The sequence below is a fragment of the Anser cygnoides genome, chromosome 1, assembly GCF_040182565.1.
Source record: "Anser cygnoides isolate HZ-2024a breed goose chromosome 1, Taihu_goose_T2T_genome, whole genome shotgun sequence".
Taxonomy (NCBI): Eukaryota; Metazoa; Chordata; class Aves; order Anseriformes; family Anatidae; genus Anser; species Anser cygnoides.
The window spans coordinates 142,022,308-142,045,943 of record NC_089873.1 but is presented as its reverse complement, the minus strand read 5'-3'; the positions used below and the strand labels follow the sequence as shown (position 1 = coordinate 142,045,943).

At 44.2% G+C, this 23,636-nt stretch overlaps 1 protein-coding gene across 10 annotated transcripts in view; it reads left to right on the top strand.

Annotated features, from left to right (window-relative positions):
• Positions 1–23,257, top strand: part of CRACDL (CRACD like) — a 66,200-nt gene extending 42,943 nt beyond the window's left edge. For 8 of the 10 annotated variants that reach the window (XM_048048128.2, XM_048048127.2, XM_013180728.3 and 5 more), the window contains 5 exons: positions 2,499–2,729; positions 4,829–6,437; positions 16,692–16,891; positions 18,613–18,748; positions 19,561–23,257. In XM_048048128.2, the coding sequence (XP_047904085.2) occupies positions 2,499–2,729; positions 4,829–6,437; positions 16,692–16,891; positions 18,613–18,748; positions 19,561–19,709 (2,325 nt within the window). In that variant the 3' untranslated portion in view covers positions 19,710–23,257. Of the gene's footprint in view, positions 1–2,498; positions 2,730–4,828; positions 6,438–6,985; positions 7,719–16,691; positions 16,892–18,612; positions 18,749–19,560 lie in introns of those variants that run through there. The other 2 variants (XM_013180724.3, XM_013180731.3) reach the window with 2 other exon arrangements.
• Positions 23,258–23,636: the final 379 nt, after the last annotated feature.

The window sequence follows — 23,636 nt, the reverse complement described above, 5'->3', positions numbered from 1 at the left end:
TTAAAGAGCTGTTTTGAAAGGCTCTAAAGAGTCCCTTTTAGATGTCCGCAGCTGGAGACATGGTAGAAACAACACAGGGGGTAAAGAGGAAAGTGTTTTCTAGAAATAGGAGGAATAGAAGGGAATTGCGGAAAGGAAATAGAAAAGCTAGTCCTGAGCTGACTATTCCTTGGTAACTATGCAAAATGTATTTTAAGGCCAGCTGCAACAGCGCTCAGCAAAGATTTCTGGCCTCGCTTGTTCGATTCCACATGAAACTGTTTGAAAAACTGCGTATATGCAGCTAAGCCCTAATATTTTCAAAGGGAAAAAAAAAAAAAAAGGAACATGTGAAGAAGGTATTTCTTGAAAGCCGGTGCAGGCAGACTGTAAATATATTGTCCAGCCCGGATGCATGTTGGCTAAGGGAGGATTTATGTCTCCCCGTGGTTCCATTAACATCACTCTCTGACTCACTCGCTGACTCCTGAGGCGCTGCGGTGACGCTGCGGTTGCTCAGCTTTTTCCACATGCCCCATCACTTAGCTCAGAGCGCTCCTCATCCCAGTCTGGTCTCGGAGCGCAGCCAGAAAGCAGCACCATGGGAACGCTTTCCTCCCGAACCCCAGGGTCTACCTGGAGCTTCAGAGAGATGAGCCCTGCTCCTACAAGTCGGAGGAAACCGGCTTGCAGAGATGGGGAGTTCTGCCCAACATAATGCTTGAGGTTTTGGGCGGCAGCGACACCCTGTTGTGTCTTGGAAGCCTTCCTGGCTCAAAGAAGGGAGAAAGATCACGCCACCCCATCCTTCCTTTTAGGATGGGGCTCCTTCGCTGCCCCTCGCCTTGTGCTAATCAGCGCTACCAGCTGAAGGACAGCTGAGCCATGTGAGCGTGAGGTTTTGGGGGTCTTCTAGCCCCTCCTTCTCCAGCAGGCTTGGCCAGAGCCGGGCTTCCTGAGACAGGCGGCTTTTGCAGCCGGCTCAGAGCTGGCGTTCACTTGGGCTGCTGAAACAGAAGAGGAGTAACGAAGCAGATTCTCAGTTTTCCAGTGTAATGGCCAACGCTGAGCATTGCCAAGGAGAAGACATGCAAGTTGTCGAGGAAAAGCGGTAGCCAAAAAAAAAAAAAGGCAGGCAAATAATGACATGCCTTGAAAGAGAACATGTGCTGTGTCTTTGTCATGGAGCTGAAATGTCAATGTATTCACTGCTAGGTACTAATGTATAATGCAGCCAAGTATCATTTGTTGTACATTAGTCATGTTTCAGCACTACGCTGCAGATATCGTAGAGTTGAAATTAATGAGAGCATCCATTATTTAGCGTGGCTGAGGTGCTTTTTTTGTAATAGAAAGCATGAACGGAAGCTGTGGATCCAGCATCCCCTAAAATCAATGGGAGTTTTCCCCTGGCCATTGAGGAAGCTGTAGCAGGCCCAAGCTGTACTACAGGACGTCTGTTAGCTGCAGTGCATGCTGCAGAACTCTACTTGCAGAAAATGCTGATGCCTTCCCCCTCCCTAAATAAAATCAACGCAATACTGCTCTCCCTTTCTCCTCTTCAATAAAATACTTCCAGAGCCTTCCAGAACAAAGTGTGACAAAGGAGGAAACCTTTTCTGATGAAATGAACTGGAATTTCAAGCCTACAAAGGGAGACTTATCAAGAGGTGTCAGAGGTTATGTTAATGTTATGACAGATAGGTTAGAAATATCATTTTGCCTGTTTGCACAAACTGAAGCAGAAAGAAAGGAAGAACCCTGTTTAGAGTCATTTTTCATAATTTTTTCAGCCTCCTTTTTCTGTCAGTTTTTGGTGAAGCACACAGGCAAGCTGAATTCCAGCTGCATGAAAGTACTGCACCCTTTGGAGCATTCAGGTCAGAAGTAAAGGCCACTAGTAGGAATTGTCTGTCAATTCCTTCCCTAGAATAGTCTATAAATGAAATATTATACTTCAGGTAAAATCCCTGCTTATTTTGCAGATGTAAGTACTTGAGGTAAAAATGCAAACTGCCTTTGGTATCAATGCCATTGATGTTTGATTCTGTTTTAGGAAGGTGTTGTGGAGTTGGAAGGGACCTGATGCAGTATAGGAAGCTAGAGATGTTCCAGCCCAGCAAAACTGTGGGTAGGAGCCTAGTAGGCAGGGATGCTGGAGGAGAGACCCTGAAAGGAAACTGGCCCTTTAGGTTCTGTAGCAGAGTACTCGTCATAAATCTGTCTTCTAAAATGTGTTGACCGTGCATTTCTGTGCTTTACATCTTCTAGTTAAATGTGGCCTGTTCTTCCCCACTGGGCAGTATATGATGGTATTCAAACAGCTAAAACACAGAATTGCCAACACCAATGTTCCACATACAACAATAGGAAACGCATTGTATTTTAAAGGGCGTCAGAAAGAAAAAGAAGCAACCTTAAAATGGCAATAAACATGGCCCCTTCTTTGTAGAATTGTTATATTTGTATCTTGGTTTCTTTGTTTAATTGTCTTCTTGGGGATTTATTTCTTTTTTTAGGTTACATTGGGTCCTCCTTCTAGATCTCGCTCTACGGACGGTCAGCTGTTCCCTAGGCGTGGAAGTGCTAAAACTGGAGCTCCCCAGACACATGATGTTAGCATTTCACCTGCGGCCGATTTTGACACTCCACCCGAGCTGTCCTCTTGCCTGGATAATTCTGCTGCTAAACACAAGCTTTTAATAAAACCTCGGAACCAGAGATCCAGTAAAATGAGAAGATTTTCTCAGGTAATTGTGAAAATAGGCAATGTCACCATTGACATGAAACTAGGAAGTTCTTACTGGACTTTGTATTTCAGACTCAGATATGACAAGAAAAGTCAGATTGCAGCATGGATATCTTCCTGGTTGTTAATAGCTGTTAGTTGATGAGACTGTTTCTGGAGTAGACAGTAGCAACAGACTAAATATTATCAGATCACTTGTCAGCTCTCATAATACAGCAGTTTGTGTCACAATTTCTTCTTAAATTAACCATGCAGTACAGTTTAGTATTTTGTTTGTGATGCAGAAATTGGGCTGACTGCTTGATTTCTTACTTAAAAGAAATTTTTAGAAGGTGTTACATTCAACTTGTTTACTTACTCTGAGAGACTGTTGATGGAGGAGCTGGTTAAAATTCCCAAATGTAACTGGGCTTATATTTTCAGAAATGACAGAAATAATAAGTTGTGACCTAGTAGTTGGAGCCAAGTTCTGTACATTAGAACTGTTCTGAATTCAGCCTTCTCCTTGCCCCCAAAACTTGTAAGCCTTTATGTGCACTACAGAGATTTACGAGAAGTCTCCACAGAAAAAAACAGCATGTAACTGAAACTGTTGTTTTTTAAACCATCATTATAAAGCACCATTTTTCTGGTTCTTTGTCATATCTTGTGAAGGGCATAGCTTCATTTTTCTTCTTTCCCTCCACTTTTTAGAATTAAAGTTTACAGCTCTTCTTACAGTATTTACACTTTATTGTTTGTGGTTTCTTTCAATGTTTTCAATACATTAAAGCTGTTAAATTGGCTTGCTTAACAAAAGGAATATTATTCCCTCTGTCCCTAAATATTACTTAGCTGCTATTCAGTATTTTTCAAAATCTCTGAGTGATCTTTGGGCTTGGTAGAGCACTGCTGTGAGCAACACAATGATGAGGCCAATTATTTAGAAAAGCATATAAAGCAGTAACTGTCTGATCAAACCTCTTCTTCCATTGTAATTTTATTACTGAAATACAATTGCTTTGTCCAGTCTGCCTACAAACTACCAGATGATTGAGCCCTCCTGGTTTTCCGTAAAGAGAATTTCCACCTTTAGATAATGCAGTTTTTAATATTTTCCTGCACAACTCTGCCTGTGCACTTTGCTTCTGGCTTCCTAATACCTTCTTCTACATTCCTGGGCCCTCACCGGATATGCAAGTGGCGTTGCGGCTTTGTCTTTGCAATTGCACTTGCAAAGCAAGAAATTGGGAGAATCCTAAAAGTATCTTCAGAATGCAAGTTTTGTGTTCTTAGGACGAGGGCCCACATTCAAAATCTGTATTTACCCAGCAGACTACAGTGACTCAGTGAGCTCATACAAGCACCATATGAAAAAATGCATATTCAGCGGTTTAATAACATGCTTTCAAATAATCCTGTGTATTTAGCCAGTCCTTACCTGAAGTTTAATCTCCAGACCTCACAGGTAGCTACGTATGTATATATAAACTTTTATCAAATAGTGTAATGCTTGAAAGAAGAAGAAGACTTGAGCACAAAGGAGGCAAGATTGTGCTGTATCACAGCGCAATTAGGCAGAAGACTGCCAAAGAAGGGTAGATAGTTAGCTGGCATGGTGTGTCAGAGCCTGATGGACTTGCTAGTTTTCTGCTCTTCCTTCTATGTATCCTTCCCTCTTCAGAGTCACGCTTTAGGAAGAATGGGTTGTTTTATTTTTAATGCTATTATGGAGTAGCAAAATACAAAGGGACAGATTTTCTCTTTCAAGTGCTGCTTTTTGCCGAGGAGCAGCACAACATACCCAGTATGCTCTGGGGAATCAAGTGCCAAGGACAGTCCAATGGTCATTGTTTTGATGAACTTCCCATCTCTAAAGGCATGAAAGCGCTAGTTGTGCAGAAGGAAGTGTCACTGATTGCTTTTATGTTGGTTAAATGTGTTATTCCAGGATCTGCATAGATAAAAAAGCATCTAGTAGGTGGGTTAAGAAAAGAGTATGCTCAGCATTGGAGGCAAGTATTGGCTTCCTCTGTAAGATCTTGGTTGTGAATGCCACGATAAAGAAAAAAATGTGCATCTGTACATGGTGATGGGGCTTTCTAAATCTGTTTCTTGCAGAGGACCCAGTCTGAATCTCTGACTGATTTGAGCTGTACCCCAGAAGAAGAAGAGGATGATGAAAAGGAGATGCAGACAGACTTGCCAGATGCCGTATTCAAAACCAATGATCAAGAACTGCCATGCGGCACAGCTGCAGCGCAGGATGTGGCTTCCTGGCAGAAACCCAGAGTGCCTGAGGACCTTCCCCCTGCTTTGAGACCAGAGATGACTCAGCCCACTTCTGAGTCTGCTGTTGTACAGGAAGCTCTGCTACCAGAGAATAAACCGGAGGGCTGCCAACCAACACTGGAAACAACATGTGAGAAGTCTGAGTCCCCATTGCTGTTAGAAGGCAGAGGCTCCATAACTTCTCCCTGTTCTGGTCCAGACAGAGAAGTACAAAACCAAAAAGATTCCCCAGGAACATCGGTTCTCTTGTCTGGGGATGTGAGTAGTGATGTGTCAACCCATCAAGAAAGCGAGGAGCTTCCTTCTGTGTTTTCAGTGAATAAAATACCATCTGAGGAAGATATTTCAATTAGTAAGAATAATGATATTTGCTTGGAAGGGTCAGAACAAAATACACAGAGGGATGCTCAGATGCCTGTGGAAATGTCCTGTAATAAAGAGGCAAAGATAGAGGCTGATGTGTTGTCAGAGCCTAGCAGGCAGTTTTTCATAGGTTCTTCACAGCCCACGGATTCATTCCATGTTTCACATCCCACTGCTTCAGCCCGTGTGGGATCAAACGCTTCCTGGTCTCTAGAGAAAACAAAGACTGTACAAGAAGCAGCTGCTTCTGATAAAGAGAGCAGTCAGCTTCTGGTCCACAAGGAAGAAAGTTTGGGGAAGAAAGCTGAAAAAGCAGCTAGTGAACTCAACGCCTTGAGAAAGTTTTCTGTCTCCTCTGCACGGGAGAGGCCAAGGACCAGGAGCCTACACTTTCCAGAAAGCTCAGAGTCTGACAACCCATTAAATACCAGGTTCTTCCTGACCAATGCAAAGGCCTCCTTGAAAAATGAGAAGCGGAGTGAAGATTCGCAGAAGGGATCAGATCTGGAGGAGGGAAAATGTAGCAATAAAAAACAGACTTTGCTGCCAGAATCTGGCTCTGAGAACATGGGCCAGTGTACAGAAACGTTAGCTGCCTGTGTGTCTGCAGCTGTCGATGCCGTTCCGGTGCAAAGCGATTCTTCTGTGGTATCTCAGAATCAGCCAAGCTGTGAAGATAAAAGTCCTTTTCAAGTAAAACTTAGATCCACCTCGATGTCCTTGAAATATAGAGACTACTTGTTACCAGAATCAAAAGAAATTAAAAGGTACAGTGCAGAGTTTAATTTTGAAAATGAGGGATTGACTTCATTTCTAAAAGGTGATAAAGCAGAGATCAAAAAACCAGCTGATACAAATATTGATGGCTCTTCAAACGAAAAGATCAAATCCAAAGCAAAGTCCTCTGAACAGCTTAGCAGCAAGCCTCCGTTGCCTAAAAAGCCAGTCTTGCAAAACATAACTGTTCCAAACACTAATGCAAACAAGGAAAAGCAGGACAAAGCTGTTCATGCTCCCGAATCCAGAAGTGAAGACAGAGACTTGGAGAAAAAGCCAAATTCTTGTAAAGTGCCTGGTAAGCCTCCCGATACTTTATAAAGTTATCTTAAGTAATGAGCGGTGGCCTTACGTGTGAGGGAGTGGGAGGCAGCCCTGTTGTGTGACTCTCAGAATTGGTGAGCTTGAGCTGACGGCTCTGCCTTCGGTGATATCGCTCCCCGATTCTCTTTCTGAAAAGATTATCACAGCAGCAGGGAAGAAGCAGCAGACAGGTATTTTTTACCTGTTTTCTTTTTGCATTTTGTAGCATTGTTTAAAGGATGTTCAAAGTGACACTCAAAAAAATAAGGTACATTGGCAAGTATTGTGAAACAGAAATATCGAGCTACCAAATGTCCCCATTCGGAGCTGCTTTATGGAAATTCAGAAGGCAGGAGCACACATTAAGTGCAGTGCTCTGTGTGAGATGAGTGACTCAGATCTGTAGACCTTCTTTCTCACCATAGTATTGAGGCAGAAATACTACTAACTGCCTGGCATGCTCAGCATGCTGTTTGTATGTTGTCTCTTATGAGCTTTGCTTATTCATTTATCCATCTTTACCATTACTCACTTCTTGTTTAGAAACAAGAATTAGCTACCCTGCAGCTCGCCGGAGTTTAAAGCCAGAAGAGACATGAGGATCAAGTCTACTGCAGACTGTTAAATTTCACCCGGTTGTCTGTATTGTAAGCCAAAATATAATTGGGTTAGAGTAAAAAAAAATCAGTCCTCTGAAGACTAATATATTGTGTGCCACAGGCAGGGAACAGAAAAGACAGAAAGCAACACCACTATCTGAGGTCTTTGCAACCACACAGTAAACAAGCTCAGTAAAGTACGTTCAAGCAATTTGAGCAGAAAAAAACCTGTTCTTACACTCAAAGAGTGGCCAAAGGGGGAAAAAAATCCTTAGGTCTTTCAATATTTGGGAGAAACTTCTTCCCTGTGCTGAATCTGTCCGGTCACGAGTCTGATGTTAAGAATATGGGAAGGAGATACAGAGGTTTCTTTGTGCCGCTGTAGAGCTGCCACACTTTTGTCGCTGTTCTCCACTGGGGGTCAGGCTCTGAGCTTCGGAGTGGGGAAACACCAAGCCAAAAGAAGACCTCAGGACATGGCCTCGGGCCACTCGTCCTGTAGGGTGGCAAAAGCCTCCTGCTGGCCCCACAGGCCGCTGGCTGAAGCTGAGCAAGACCGGGCGCAGCAAGAGTGCGGTGGGAGACAGTGGGCACCTGAGGAGCTGGAAGGGGGGAAATGGAGCTGGGGAGCACATTTCTCCTCCTGGCTTCTCCTCTGCTCCTGTGGCCCTGGGGCAAAGGAGACTCCTGCCCCTGGCTCAGGGCTGCCCTCTGCAAAACTGCCTGTGGGTGAAAGCCGTGCCCCAGCCTCCCTGGCAGGGCTGTGCACACCGGGAGTTTGGCCCGGGACTGCTGGTTTCAGGCGTGTTCCTCTCCACCTGGCAATGTTACAGCAAATTTGGATGGCCTGGGATTGTTTGGCGTGGAGATTCAGATTGGTCTGTGATGGTAAATAGTCTTCTTCCTTCCCTGCTGCCCCACTGTTATTATTATACCACATTAAGCAAAGCTGTTGCAGCTTTCCACCTATTTCCATCTTTGAACAGCTTTGCAATGCATTCTGCTATTTTAGCGTGCCAGGGCTAAGATACAGTTTAATTCTAAATACAAAGCACTCTGCTCCAAATGCACCTGAGGTCCTTCCTATCCTACTACGGACCTTTCTCCTTAGAAATGTTATCGAGCACCTCCTTGTTCTAAGCCACCACATCAGCCTGAGGTGGCTGCCACAGGCTGCAGGTGAATGAGGTGTGCTCAACTGTCTGGGCACAGCACCAGCTTGGGGGCAACGGGGGACTTACACAGCATCACCCCAGGAGAATTCGGCATTACTTCTGCAAAGGGCATCTTAGAATCACAGAATCATAAAAATAAAAATAAAGGTTGGAAAAGACCTCTAAGATCATCTGGTTGGACAAGACCTCTAAGATCATCTGGTGCAACCTTTAACCTAGCACTGCCGAGTCCACCATTACACCCTAAGCACCACATCTACACGTTTTTTGAATACCTCTAGGGATGGTGACTCAACTACTTCCCTAGGCAGCCTGTTCCAATACTTCACAACTCTTTCAGTGAAGAAATTTTTCCTAATATCCAGCCTAAACAACTGGCACAACTTAAGGCCTTCTCCTCTTGTCTTATCACTTGGTGCTTGGGAGAAGAGACTGATGAGGCTCAAGAGATCTTGAGCCGTAGGATGCAATGAGGGAAAAATGGCTTTGTAGGGCAGTGCAATGCCCCTGTGCAAGTGTCATTTTAAGCTCTTTGAAACATTTGCCTCAGCCCAGTGAATCAGGAGGGTAGCTTTGTTACTGCCAGCAGCAGCAATGTGAAAAGCATCATCAGCACGTCTCTTCCAGGGATCGATCGCGTGGCTTAACAACAAACTGGCCCTCGTGTATTCTGGGCCACCCACTCTTTTTTGTCTAACCACCATCAGCTCTGGCACCCAGCCCTCCTCTATTCTTTGCACTCATGAGCCCTTCCAAAGAGCTGTGGTTGCCACCGAGGGACACTCAACGCTGTCAGGGAGTTTCTGCCTGCTGCAAGTCAGGAAATTCCTCTGCTGAACGAGAAGGCAAGCTGTGAAATCACGATGCAAGGGGGTGCAATTCCCTTTCCCTGTACAATCAGCTTGAGAAAGTCAGCTTGCTGTGTCACGGGGCGAGCAGGAGCAATTTGGTTCATTCGGTTCAATTTTTGGCTTTTCAGCACTCCTGGTACCAGAGGCACCGCGAGGGCTGCGGGCAGGCTGGCTTGCCACCAAAGGTGACAGCAGCAGTCTTCTCACCGGCATTTTCTGGGGAACTAGCAGGGGATTGCTTGGCCTCTGCGGGGCTGCAAGGTGACTTTTTTAATGGATGTGTGAAATCAGTCACCCTAGCTGCCCGGAGGAGTAATTTTTAAGTTTCAGGAGCTACAGGCACAAGTCTTTGCAAGAATTGAAACGCTAAGCTGTGTTGTTTGGGGCTGGTATTCTATAAATCCTGTAAAGGGCAGAAACAACACACGCTAACGGGTTATTACAAGAGCAAAACCATAAGTAATACCTGTGAGAGTGTGCACGTTAGGATCTATAAAAATAAGTGACTGGGGGGCTATAGTAACGAGACTTTCTCTAAAGGAGAAAAGGAACTCGGGGAAGAAAGGTGACTGTAATGGCAAATAAAATCGGTATGCATTGTGTGGCAAATCTGGGCTTTGAAATGACAGGAAAAATGTTTCTCTCTACATAAAAAGACATTGCTCTAATGCTGTCTGTATCTGTCTATAGCTGAAAGAAGGCTGTCCTCTTTTTTTTTTTTCCCCAGAAGAAGTTGTTTTTTAGGTTGTGTCAGGCTATTTTCTGATGTTGCTGTTTTCCAGCAGTGAAACAGACTGTGATGCACACATAGCAATTTCTTCTGTAAAAAAAAGAAACAACATCAGTGGTAAAGATCCAACCAAAAGACAAATCCCTCGCAGAGCAGCTTCAAAAAAAAAGGAATTTCAGAAATATATAGCCAAATCTTTTCAAATTGCTTTGTCTGAAGTTAAAGAACTGGATGTGTACACTGACACGGATGCAGAGAGTACTTTAATAATGAAGGGGAAATATTTAGAACAGAGTAAACCAAATGCCATGTGCATTTTTAAAGCCCTTCATAAAATATCTGCTGTTTCAAAAACGAGCAAACATACAACAATGGGGAATGAAATATGTGGAATGCAAGCATAAACAGTCTTACAAAACAATGATGCGTGTATACAGGGGCTTTATATCTCTGTGTAAAGTTGTTTGGATTAGTTATGAGTATGTTTGCTTTCACAACACACAGGAAACACACAAGCTAGCTTTGCTTGCTCTCAGAGGTATGTCTTTCAAAAGGCTGTAATATTCTGCCTCGGACCTTTTGTGTGGCAAAAGTAACCACTCTTTGCAGTCCTTGCAGGCATAAGATGCAGTCTCAGGTACAGGATCTAAATGTTACAAACAGCCTCTGCTGTAGTTTGTCTGCATAAAGGCTTTTAGATTTAAAGGAGTCAGGTACAGTATCTGAGGCCATATTTAAACCAAATCAATCCCTGAAGTTCAGGGCTCTGTTAAATATGTCTTTGCTGTGGTTATTCATGTATGCAGTGCACACACACAACCCTGCACACATCTGAATACACTGGGTATATCTGTCTGTCAATAGACAGAAGTAGGCATGTGTTACTCTCCTACTTTCTGTGTGTATATAAACCAAGCCACAATAACGAGGCAATTATAGATCCTCCATACATAGGTCCATGTTATAGATCCTCCTTAAATATAGGTCCATGAAGAGTTGTGTTGTACCTTCATCTTACTGTTCACACAACCAGCCAGATACACGTGAAAGAATAACATCCAGCTTTCAGTGCGAAGTGGACACATTCATTTCCCCAATATCTAGGCAGAAGAAATCTCATCTGTAAGAGCAGAGCTGTAGTCTCTGAGAAAATAAAATAAAATAAAAATTAAAAAAGCTGCGTTAGTAAGATACAGAAGGAAACAGATACCTGCATTTAACAGCAGCAGCAGGGGAATTTTCCACTTTAAGGAGCATTGAGCCAGCTCTGCTGCTGTCAGACCCAGCTGAGAAGAGCTTAGGTGATTCTTATCTGCATGAAAGAATTTAAAAGGTACGATAGGGTCTTTGGTGGTGAGCCTTGAAGCTGAGGAAGTGGTGAGGAGCTCAGGGCTGGTGGAGCAGTGGGGTTTGTCTTTGCATGTGCTGGGGTGGAAGAGGTGAAGGAAGAGCTTCAGAAGCCTTTGTGTGTGGTTTCAAGAGGCAGCAGACTTGAGCAGTAAATACTGAGTTTTCCTGTGTGGTGACATTACGTGCAGAGCAGTTGGACAAGTTCTGACCTGGTGCCCTCCTGTTTTCTGTGACTTACCTCAAGGGGAAGAAGGGGCTCGCTCTTCTTTCCAAAAGCTTTGGGCCAAATCCTTTCCAAGGAAAGGAACAATCATGAGATTAAAACTGTGAGTGAACGAGAGATAAATCACTGCCAATGCCATCCTTTATTAGTTCATTAAGTTATTAGGTAGAGGGTTGAATAGTGCATTGTTTGAAACAACATGTTGTAATCAGAACTGAAGGATGTGATTCAGAATTCAGTTTTATTCAGAAATTCCTGAGTGCGATGTGAGAACGAGAGGCTCACCCCTGCTTCACAGAAGGAGAACTGAAATGCAGAGCACTTGTCGAGTTGGGGGCATGCCAGCCCTGCACAACTTCCAAGAGAGGATGCTTCTGCTTGTGTTTTGGGCCGTGCTGTCTCCCTGAAAGCGGGGTGTACTTGCTGGGAGCTCTCGTGTTAGCTGCCGTGTGTGTGACTTAGGGGAGAAGTGGGAATTAGATTGGTCTTCTGAGTGCTTCTTGGTTACGCTGCAGCTAGCCAGTTCCTTAAATGCTGAGCTTTGTTGCACGGTGAATCATGAAAGCATCCTGACTGCCTCGTGACTGGATGGGGCGGGATAAGATAGGGAGGACTTGTTTGGGCTGAGTAGACAGTCACTGAAACGAGGAAGATGTGCAAGTAACACTTCTTTTGTGAATAGTCACTTCCAGAGAAAGGTTCTGGCCTTTTAGCAGTCTTCAGGACTTCTGAGTTTCATAGGAGAGACTCAGACAACCTTCAGCTGCAACGGTGACTCGCTCCACGTTACTTTCTCCTGTATTACTGTACCACCTTCCATCTTTTGCTGGTACCATAAAGCAGCTGGAAGAGCGATGCATGTTCACTGCCACGCTGCCTTCCCTAGTTACAGGCAGTAGGATGTAAAGGACCTCTGGGCAACGGGCAAGATAATAAATTGTGAATGCATCTCTTTGTCCCCTTACGGTAATTCTGGCTGACTGATAAGGTAGCAAATCCTGCACAGACTGCATCTAATTTTCTTTTTGCTGAAGAGAACACATTTCCCCTGCCTCGCCTGCCTGCCTTGCTTCCTGTAGCAAAGACTCTCACAACAATGAGAGGAAAAACAAAATTGCTTGAAGAAACAAGAGAGCCCCTCCCAGAAGCTCTTGATCCTCCTTGGTGTAGGTGTTACTACTCTGCTGTCCTACTGTCCTAGGTCAGGCCTGCACAGGTACATATCTTTATCTTTAAAGCTGTTGATGAAGAGCTTTTTTTATTGCTATTATCACAGGAGCGTTCTGATACCATCTCTTACAGGATGATGCTTGGCTCTAATTTGGCTGCCTTTTAATTAGCATGACTAGGTTGTCTGGTTTCTCATCAAGGAGAATTATCTGAAAAGCCAAAGCATTCGATGCTTCCCATTGTAATATCTGCCTTACGAGAAACATTGTTATAATAGCAGTCTCCTGAGATATCACTGAGGGATCGGGAACCCTGTTGTGCTAGGAAATGCATATCAAAACAAGAGAGAGGAATTCTAAATACATGAGGATAACAGAAAGGGGAGCACAAAGAGCAGTAAGACTATTACACGTAGCACAGTAAGTAGAGCCTGAGTGTAGCAGTCACTGTCAGTATTGATTGTTTGGTGGGAGCTGAGGAAGAGCAACATGTGGTTCAGCTGGTGTTTACAGAAAGCCCCTGTGGTGTGACAGGGAAAATGGGACAAAACACAAAGGGTGACTTTGGATCACAAAGACTAAGAAGTAAAACCTCCTGCAGGCCCAAGGCAGAAGCTGGGTTCCCAATGTTATGGAAGGGCTGGTGGGTGGATTGAAAGGGGACTTCAGAGTAAAGGATTGGTGTTTGTGAAGGCCAAGATAAGAGACAGGGAAGGGCATTACAAAGGTGCTAGCAGCTGGGAAAAAGTTGTACTGGTGCCTCTGCAGCTGTACAGTCAGAGGAAAAAGCCCAGTCTTGAAACTGAGGCCTGGACACGTAGGGAAAGGGGATGTTTGGTGGGATGGAGTTACAGGAAGAGTCTGGCTGGCCAAATGGAGGCTTACTATCTAAAAAGGTACATGGGCGTGACCTGCAAAACAAATGAGAGAATACGATTGCAGATGTATTAGCAGGCATCACATCGATTCAGCTCTGTGGGTTTAGTGGTGAAGCTCCTGATGAAATTCTTCCTAAGAGACTCAAAGAAGACTGGCTAGTGCTTGAGCTGCTAGTGGTTATCTTGGAGAAACGTGGAAGGGAAGGCTCCAGGAGGCCCCACATCTTGAAAAAGGAGGTGAGGTGTGGAAAAGAGAGAGGGAGAAAGGGTGTTATATAACCCTTAACTTAATAGGAAATACTGAAAGGAGTAATTGAGCTATTTCTAAATGTCTACAAGACAACATGGATATAAGTTCCAAACACCATGGGTTGATGAAGAGAAGTCAAATCAAGTGATAACTTCTATTACAGGGCAAATGGGTAAGTGTCATTACATCCTCTTACGACATTCCCGTAAATGCAGTCTTGGTGAAGCTCCTCGCTGGGTTGATGCAAAGCTGCTGAATGTGCCAACTAATGATTCACTGTCATATTAACAGTGGTCATCCTGCTTATGGCACTGTTTGGTATTTTTAAGGACATGGGTGATGGAACTAAGTGTGTGCTTCTTACATTTGCAAGTACTACCAAGCTGGAAAGCCTGCGGGCACGCTGCAGGACAAGAATAGAAATCAGTGTTCTCTTGAGAGATTGAAACACAGTTTGAAAAGAATATTTTTGTTACAGACAAGTACGAAATGCTGCTATGTGTGCAAAAATAATCGGATGCACAGATGCAAAAAGGGAAGGGAAGAAGGGAAGTAACACGAGCTGGAGCTCACAAACTAAATTTCAAACAAGAATGATATAATCCTGAAAAAAAAAACTCATTGTACTGACCAATGTCTACAGGAGAATATCTCTATGGCATGTGGAGTAGCCCTTCCACTCCACCTGATGCCAGCACCATTTCATCACAATGATACTTGCCAGTTTTGAACGCCATTATTTTGAAGAAGATTTGGACTAAATTAGGACAATTCATTTAAAGCATCTAGAGAATACAACTAATCAGAATTGTATTTTTAAAAAATGAAATGTGGTCTAAGCCTTCAAAGCGTAAAAAGGCTGCCACAAGGATGATATGAATAATCCGCTCACGTCCACAGTGTATAGGAGAATTTATGGATTTAAATTAGAGCAAGGAAGGTTTACCTTACCCAGTGGGAGAAGATCTAGTGGAAAAAGAACAGCCAGCTCTCTGGATAGATTGTCTAAGAAGGCCATGAGATCTGGCCCATCTTTAGAGGTTTTAAGACCAGCCTAGATGTTGGTGAGGATACAGTTTATGTCAAATAGGTCTTGCAACTGATTTTTGCCTTCCAGCTGAAAGACAGACTAGATGACACCTGGAGATCTCTCCTGGCATTAAAGTCGCAGTCTGTGAAACGAGACAAAAATGAAGCGAGGGCAGTGAAGAGGAGGGGAGAAGGTTATGTGAGGAACAGCTGTTGGCACAGAAAGGTGGGGCGTAGGTGGGACGCAGAGTACTGGGGGAGGGAAGCTCCGTCAGTGTCCCGGGGCCCTGCTTCATCTGTGCTGCCTTCACACCACTGAGTTCCTGGCTTGTTTCTTTCAGAGGTTTCCCTGCGAGATCACATGAGGTGAACGTGAAGGGAAACGCGGGTGTCAGCGGGCAACACATCTTCCTTTGGCCTTAAAGAAAACCTTGTTTTCTCCCTCTGTGGTTTTCAGCTGACACAGGCTTTACAGTGTTTCCTTGCTCAGCTAACTAGTCTGTCACGGTGAGGTACAACAGTGACATGAGAAAAGCCCTGAGCAAATAAACTTCATGGACCTCTCAAAATGTGTCTGAGTTCACAGACTCCAGCTCGTGTGAGAGCTGCCTGGGCGAGCAGCATCCCCTTCATCCCCCGTGCCTGCACGAGGCATCTCAAACGTGCCTTCAGAGACACCTGCCTGCTTTTGTGACGGGGCCACATTCTTCTAAATTAGAATTAGGCTCTCCAAAAACGTTTGCCACCTCCTCGGGGTCCTGAGGCAGGGTGGCAGAGCTCTGTGCCAGCACAGCAGCCGAGCATGGGTCAGCGATCCCTCCCGGCTGGGTCTGCCTCACCCCTGGCCCCTGAGCAGGGTGCCGAATAGGTAACAAACTTTATTTCTAGGGGGCAGAACTAGGTATGATTTTAGGAGATGAAAATGCTTAACTTCTGCTCTGAGGTAGCCTTCCATAAATTCGGGAACGTGCTGGCCAGAAGCAGCTGAGGAAGCTTTTTTCGCTGTGCCCCTGTCATGGCACATGGCAGCATTAGCACTGTTCTCATTCCTCATTTAAACCACCCAGAGGCTCTGTATTAGTTGGAAAACTGAAATTTGGGTGCGGTGTAAGGCAAGGAAGTAGCAGAGAACCTGGGGACTGGAGCCAAGAGAGGACCTGTGGCTCTTCTCTTCCTCCAGTTCTCTTCAGCCTACAGACAGGATTTCTCTTCACAGTGTGTTTGAATACACGGCGTTTCACCTCCCTGTAGCTCCGGATACTGCTTGTCCCTTAACAGCAGTTGTGAGAATAGCAGGGTGGCACTTTTGACCCTTTTCTGTAGGAAATACGTTTTTTTCATGTCTCGCTGAAATCTCGGTTCTGGTAGAGCATGCTGAGGATGACTGGCCTGAACGCAGGGCTTGGTCAGTGTCAGCAGGGATAAGTCCAAGTAAGCCTTGTGTCAAACACTGGAATTAACCCTGTGGTTTTAGCAGTATTCCTGCGTGCTCAGGTGACTCCGACTGCAGGCAACGAGGGGCTGAGCCAGGGAGGCCGCTCCTAAAGGGGCCGCAGGAAGGCAGGAGCCAACCTGAGGCATCACCCGCTGCTGTTTGGGCATGGGAGCCACGGTGGGGAGGAATTGCCTTTGTAACCCCCTGGCCCAGCTGTGTCCAGCTTTGAATCGGCTGCTGCTCATCTCCAGGGAGAAGAGGAGACCTTGGAAAACGGGTAGTTTGTTGAAGCTTGGCTGACTTCCCTGCATCTCCCTCACCTGAGGGCAGTGATGCTCGACTCTGGCTGAACAAAGATGAGAAGCGTTTCCTCACCAGTAGATTGGTAACTTAAAATGGTGAGCACATGAAAATTGCTCTCTGGAGACCAAACTAAAAAGAATTCCTATTTCCCCAGGCTTATCCCACTTCGTGTGACAAACCAGTGTATTGAGCAAGTGAGAGCTGAAGCTAATTACAGCTCTTTCGAGTAACCGTGTATATAAATAATCTGCCAACAGAGAGAAGCATGCCTTCCCTGGTGACTGCTGGAGACTCCAGAAGGGATCCCGACAGTCCCACAGAGCCCGCCTGGATTACCATCGCCAGGCAGAAGCAGAGGGGCACACAGCAAGAGCAGGAAGTCGACAGAGAGAAACTTGTGACTCCAGATGCTAAATCAGATACAGAGAAACAGAATAAAGAGAAGGAAAGAACAGAGGTACGTTCAGTACAAATTTGTGATGCTTTCGTATCCCATTCCTCTAGTAATCTTCGTATCTATTGCTATTCTACCAACCAAATGCTGCAGTGATTACAGATACTGAATGAGCATAATCGTAAGTAACAAAGACACTGCTCTCGTAAATGTGTTACAGATGCAGAGTCCCCTGGTTATTCAGATAAGTAATTTTATATCTCCAAGAAATCCTGGAACTAAGAGAGGTGTGTAAACTTCCTTGGGTTCCCAGTACATACTTACCAGACCTAGGGCGTGTATCATATGCTAAAATAACCAAAAAAGGTGCTAAATTGTACAGTCTCTCTCAGTACAGTGGGAACAAATTCCCTTAATTATTCTTCTAAGCACACCATTTCACTGAATCTCCTGTACCTTCTGGCTGATTTAACACTGAATGAAGAGCTTGGTCCCAGAAGGATTTTAGAGCAACAATTTTTAGAGCTTTGAGAAGTGAAGCAGGATAAAAATAACTTTCACACTTCCAGCCGGTGCCAAGATATAAATTCTGGTTCTTTGTACACGGATAACTGAGGCGCACATGTGGTGCCACAGAACATGGGCCGGTGCTGCCTCTTCAAAGATCCCCTGCAAAACAAGGTGATACCTGTAGCAAGAGATCTTCCCAGGTGACAAAGCTGTGCTGGCAGAAGCACTTGGTGTTGATACAGAATACTAACAAGGCTTCCCTGTTGCTGGGCTGGCTCTTGGAGGCAGCAGCGTGCGAGTGCTGCCTGTGTCTCCTCGTGCGCAGTAAGAACACGGCACTGATGCAGGAACGCGTGTGCCTATACCAGTTTGCCATTCCCAGTGCAAATGACCTAGTTTCTTGCTTAAAATGGTAGCATAAGAAACCCAGATCACTCTATTATACCCTGAAATGAGAAAAGATGTCTACATGAAGAAAAGTAGCAGTGGTTAGATTAATAAGAAGTAAAATCTAATAAAATGCCGAGGCAAGATTGCAAACTGCAATAATACTCAGCATTGTCACAGCAGTTAAAACACTGCGGGTTTAAATAATCCCAAAGTACAGTTTCTGTGTCAAAATAGGAAACTCCAGATTGTAGTTGGCAATGTTCCCTAAAACGCATGCCATGCGTTTTATTTGCCTGCATCAGCTAACAGAGAAATATGCCAAGATGCTCCTGACTGCAGTGTGTGAGGCGTGGTGCCACTGTGCTGCTCCCACTTCCTCTCGCTCTCGCGTGGCACCAGGCACTATCACTTCAGGGTACTTCTTGATACTGGCAAAAAAAAATTCACGGGAGGATGTGTTTGATTTCCTTTTTATGGGAATTTACATTCAATCCTCCAGAAAAACAGTGCACTAAAACACAAAATCTGGGAGGTGGAGGGGAAACATGAGAGAACAAGGCTGTTTCTAAGTCCCGTATATGTTAGTAGAGGTTTCCAAAGGGCTTGGAATACATTTTGACTTTATAACAACCTACAGAAATACTGTTATGAAAAAGAAGATATACGGAGGGATAGTTTCAGTTTGTAAAGTTGAGTACTGTGGGCACAAATGTGAACCCCCCAGAGCTCTCTGTACAGTTACTGGTTTGAGTGAGAGGAGTGGAGCCGGTGTGTGGTAAGTCCTTGTGGTTTGGACCACGACAGTTCTCTCCCTTTGCTCGTGTTCTTCCAAACTGGTCTCGTTCTCTGGGCATTGTTTGGATTTTATCCCTCTCTGTACCTAGGAGTCAGTGAAGCAGCCATGGAGCAAACCTTCATCCTTGGCACTTAAAACCACTTCTGAAGAACAGAGGAAAGAGTCAAAGTCTGAAGTGAAGGAGCCGCTGATGAGAACCAATTCACTGTCACATTTTATCCCCGGTAGGAAAGAAAATGCTTAAAATGTAGCCTCTTATCTCATAACCTCGTCAGAAGAAATCCTGCTTGAGTGTGCTGGAGGAGTAGGGGTTAGATCCTAATCTCTGTCCCAGTCCCACATCAGCAAGAGCGAACTGTTTTCTCAGCACTCATGCCTGGAGTTTTATGGTGCCTTATTCCTTTTACCTCTTTGATCACACAGTAGTCAAAACTCACGTTGAAAGAAATGTGAATCAAGAGTGCCAGGCCATTTCACAGGATTGGATCCCAAATGTAAAAAGCAAAATGCATGCAAAATTATTTTCAACAGTGTTCAATTTCCATGTGTTTTCCTAAGCAAGCAAGAATGATGTGATCACCAGCTATCTGCCCATCAGTCCTCCCCCAATAACTTTGAATCTACTTGGTAAATTCAGATCCGAAAGAAGGGCAGAAGTTTGGATGGTAATAAAATTCCTGTGAGTTGAAGGTTGGGTAAAGGAGGAAGTCTCAAATGAGTGCTCTCGATAATGGAAAGACTTGCTCTTGTTTGGCCTGGATGTTAACACAGAACATGGCAAGGAATCGAGGTCACCTTATCGTTTTTAGTAAGTTTAGGGACCAAAATGTATCAGTCATTCAAAACCAAAACAAAACCACTGCATTCTGTTGTGCTCAGAATGGTTATTGCCTCAATAATGTATTGTAGAAGTTTTGATGTGAAATGCGAAGATTTCCTACTGCAGAGCAAGACTCAGCAAGTTTTTAATGAGAGAGTTAGGGTGTATAGATGCAGAGCAAGCTAACGTAAACTGTACCCTGTGTTTTATTCACAGTAGCTCAGTCCCCAGCACTGATGGATAAAGAGGAGGAAATAATTCCCTTTAAGAAAGCCAGTAATGCTGCTCCAGACCAGCCATCGTGGATGGAACTCGCCAAAAAGAAATCTCAAGCTTGGAGTGATATGCCCCAGATTATAAAATAGAACGATGCAAACAAATGGCATCTTTTCTAATTAAGTCAACTACTAAATCGAACTTCTACAGACCAGCTAATCACGATGAAGAATCTCTGATACCGGAGAAGGCTCTTGCTGTACAGCTGTGGAGAATGTGTGCAATAGGTGCAGTCAAAAAGTTTACCTTAAGTAATTGCAGCAATCAGGTTTGCAATGGATTGCTTAAATTATGCTGAGGACATACTTACACTTTGGAAAACAAAATTTCTGCCTTAAGTATTTCCTGTGTTTTCTGCATTTTAAGATGTTTGCATCAAAAGAGGATCTTTTTAAAATTTTGCTGAATTTCAGTCGTTGCTGGAAACTTCTGTTTGTCATTTTTTTCCTCTGTTTACATTTATAAATTGTGCAGTAACATCCTGATTCTGTTGTGCTCCACTGGAATTGCCTGACGCTTTTTCTATCAAAGCTCTTTGGACCGCAGAGGTTTTCATGAATAGCTACTAGTGAGTGCTCCATTAAAATGTGTTGCTTGAGCTCTGTGTTTGCCTAGCTGAACCGAGAGTGGTACAGCCTCTGGTTTTAGGTTACATTTCACGAGACACAAGTGTGCACACCTATGCATGACCATGAATAAAAATTCCTCAGCTCCTTCTGTGAACAACCTTGGTTGCACAATATTTGCTAGATAGCGAGCAATAAGGAAACTGAACTGAAGTAGGAAGCTCATCAATGCATTCAAAGTTACTTTCCCACCTGAATTTATCTGGTTGCAACTATTTTTTCTTTACGTGAAATCAACATTCTCAATTAGGAGCATAGCATTAGTGGCAATGGGCAATTTGTATGTTTAGTTAAAAGAAAAGAACTGGAAAGCCTTGAGCTACAGCCCAAACCGAAATGTTGGAAAAAACTGTGAACTCCATTGCAGTGTCAGCTTCAAATGTCACCCCCTACCGACTCATAATTATTCTCATTAAAAAATAATAATAGCATCTCTGCACTTTACTACATTTGTATAATGTTCTCACACTGTTCAGCTTGAGTTTCCAGCACCAGTTCGGGACTCCAGCTCATGAAGTCTTGTACACAATTCACCTTCATCTGCTTAACAAGGTTGACGAGAGAAATACTTGCTGCTGATTGACCAAAATCACTCTGAATACGTTGTAACACTTCCCCATGAGCTATGCAATTGCAATTAAAGAAGCTAACAGCAAAACCCCTTCCACAACATTGGGAACTGAATGCACCACTGCTAAGGCAAACATTTCTCCTTGTGTATGGGTGTACGCATGAAGTGTTGCCTTAACACTGCACTCCTTAGGTTTATTTATGTTTGTATTTGTGATTTTGGATTTGTTGTTGTTGTTGTTGCATTTGCATTCTTTTCAGAAAAATATGCAGGGAGACCTTAGGAAACCTAGGATTTCCCAAGAAGCACATCTGCAGTTTTGAAGCTTTGTTTTCTCTGAGGAGGTGGAGAGTAAAACCCAGCCTCGCTCAGCAACAATTATTTCATTTCATAACAAATAAACAGGGCATTGGAACATGTGAATATCCGAGACACTGACAGCAGTTTTTGGACAGATATCTTTCATCACAGAAAACAGGAGGACGAAAACTAAGTTTTGTATTATTTATCAAAGCCTTTGGATAAAGTCAGTAAGCCCGCATGGTTGCTGAAGGCCTAAGGCAGATTTTTGCGCAGATGCACCCAGCTCACCAGCCAGCCGTCAGTGGTGCTGGCTCCGAGTTGGTTCCTGCCGACTGGTCCCGGGGCTTTCTCTTTTACACAGGCCACAAAGGGCAGTGCGGGCATTCCCGCTGAAATTGGAAGTGGCGAGACAGCTCTCTGTTAACACAGCCTCAACAGAAATAGTGACTTGCTTACACGGCAGCAGCCTTGGGCTATTTTGCTTGGGCAAACGCTTTTTGTGTTGCCCCCACCATGAGAATGGGTGCACAGTCCTTAATCTCAAGGTTTTTTTTTGCTTTGTTTTTGTATCCAGGTCATCCTCTAGGACCTACAGTAGAAATAGGCACATTTTTTCAGATACCATAAGCAGCATTTTAACTCCCTCTCCCTCTGTAATAAATAATTCATTAGCATAAAGTGTTATTTTAAGATACATTGTTACTATCTGTAGCAATCTTGAACAAACGGTCTCTGTATTAAAGGACTATAATATATATAAAAAAAGGACCCAATTTGTGCTCTCCAGTTATTGCCAAGTCCCAACCCACATCCCATGCAACGGATACCGTGTTTTCAGGAGATGTAAAGGTACGGTCCATCTCCTTGCAGTCCTCTTGCTGGTTAAAATTACGAAACCCGATGAATTGTGACTATTTCTGGAGTGTGAGCTGTGCAGCAGCATGTGGGGAAGCCTGGACACCCCTCGGACCATCTCCTGTTGGAACAGTCTCAGGAATAACAGAGCAGAAAGGTGGAGGTCTGCTGGCATGGCCTGTGCGATCTCAAGGAAAGCAACACCCGTGTGCCCCCCATCTCAGACAGGTCTCAGACACCTGATGGGGTGTTCTGGATCTGAGCGGGAGGCTGCAGACACCGGGGTGACTTCAGAAAGCAGCTAACAAATCTGTGAAGTCAAAACCTGTCAAGTGCCACTCAACACGAACGATGCGGCCTTGGCCTGGGAGGTTGCCGAAGGCGCTGGGAGGCGCTGGCTGGTGGACTTGGTTTCTGCACGGCCTCCTACCGCAGCCATCGGCACTGGCCTGTGTGAAAGAGCAGACCCTCGGCCCTCCGGAGCTTTGACCTGGCCAACCAGGGGAAATTTCATCTTCTCACAGCGTCGCTCTGCGCCCTCGTTTCTTCATTCTAAGTCAAAGGGACGTGTGAGTAAGTCCTGACACAGCTGCGTGGTCAACAGGTAGGCAGAAAACAGTTTCTGAACCCGTGTATTTTGCTTTGGACAAATGCCTCATCTGTGGCAATGAAAGCTGCAAATACAAATACATTTTTCTTCTCTGTATGAACGGTGATTTATAGTTCACACTTCATACCACCGGAAAAAGCCTTTCAGATCTGATCAGCTTTCCTAAGGACGTCATTGCACGTTTCCAGCTGAGAAGCAACATGACTGACTCAAGCTGATCCATTTTGCTCAGGCAGCTGCAATATATATTGTTGGTATAGAACATCTAACACTGGCATCAAATCTAAAAATTCACCCTTTGTTCATGACTCATGCACATAAACGAGCGCAGTTTGAATTACAGTCAAAGAACAACAACAAAACGCACTTGAAAAACAGAATGGTTTCCTCTCCCAGAAGTGATTTGTGATAAGTCTTTGGCCTTCTGTTTGAGGAGCAAGGTGACATTTGGCAATCAGTTGTTGTCCCCAGTGGTGAAGCGCCACGTGCAATGCAAATGCAGTTGCATGCTGTGCATGTTTCAGTGCAAAACCTGTACATTCGGTGACTTAGTTTACGAGTGGGATTATCATAATTAGCTACCTCCTAATGTTCAATAATTTTAAGTAAAAAAAAATATGACTAAATGATTTTTAATGTACAGCAAAGCATAATAAATGTTTAAGGCCAAAATAGCCCTCCAGCCTTTACTTTGATATGGTGTTAGGTGCTGTGTTGCTTTTGACAGTAAAAGCGTTTATTAAATGTATTGCATTTTTTTAAAGATGAAGAGGAATATAAAATCTTGTTGTCAGTGAAAATATCCAGCAGCAGCGTAGCAAACAGCTCGCTGTTATTTTGCAACGCCATTAATCCCCTTTTAGTTTAGAGGAGTGCAATAGACATGCCAAAATGTTTGCTTTGTATACGTGATGAGCACTCAGCTGTGGGCAACAAAGGTTTAATTACAGGACTCCGTGTTTGCGGCTAGCAGATCACTTTTGTACTGTTACAGAGTCAAAGGAAAAAAGAGGGATTTGCGAGCACGGGGCCGCGCTGCGCAACTCATTAA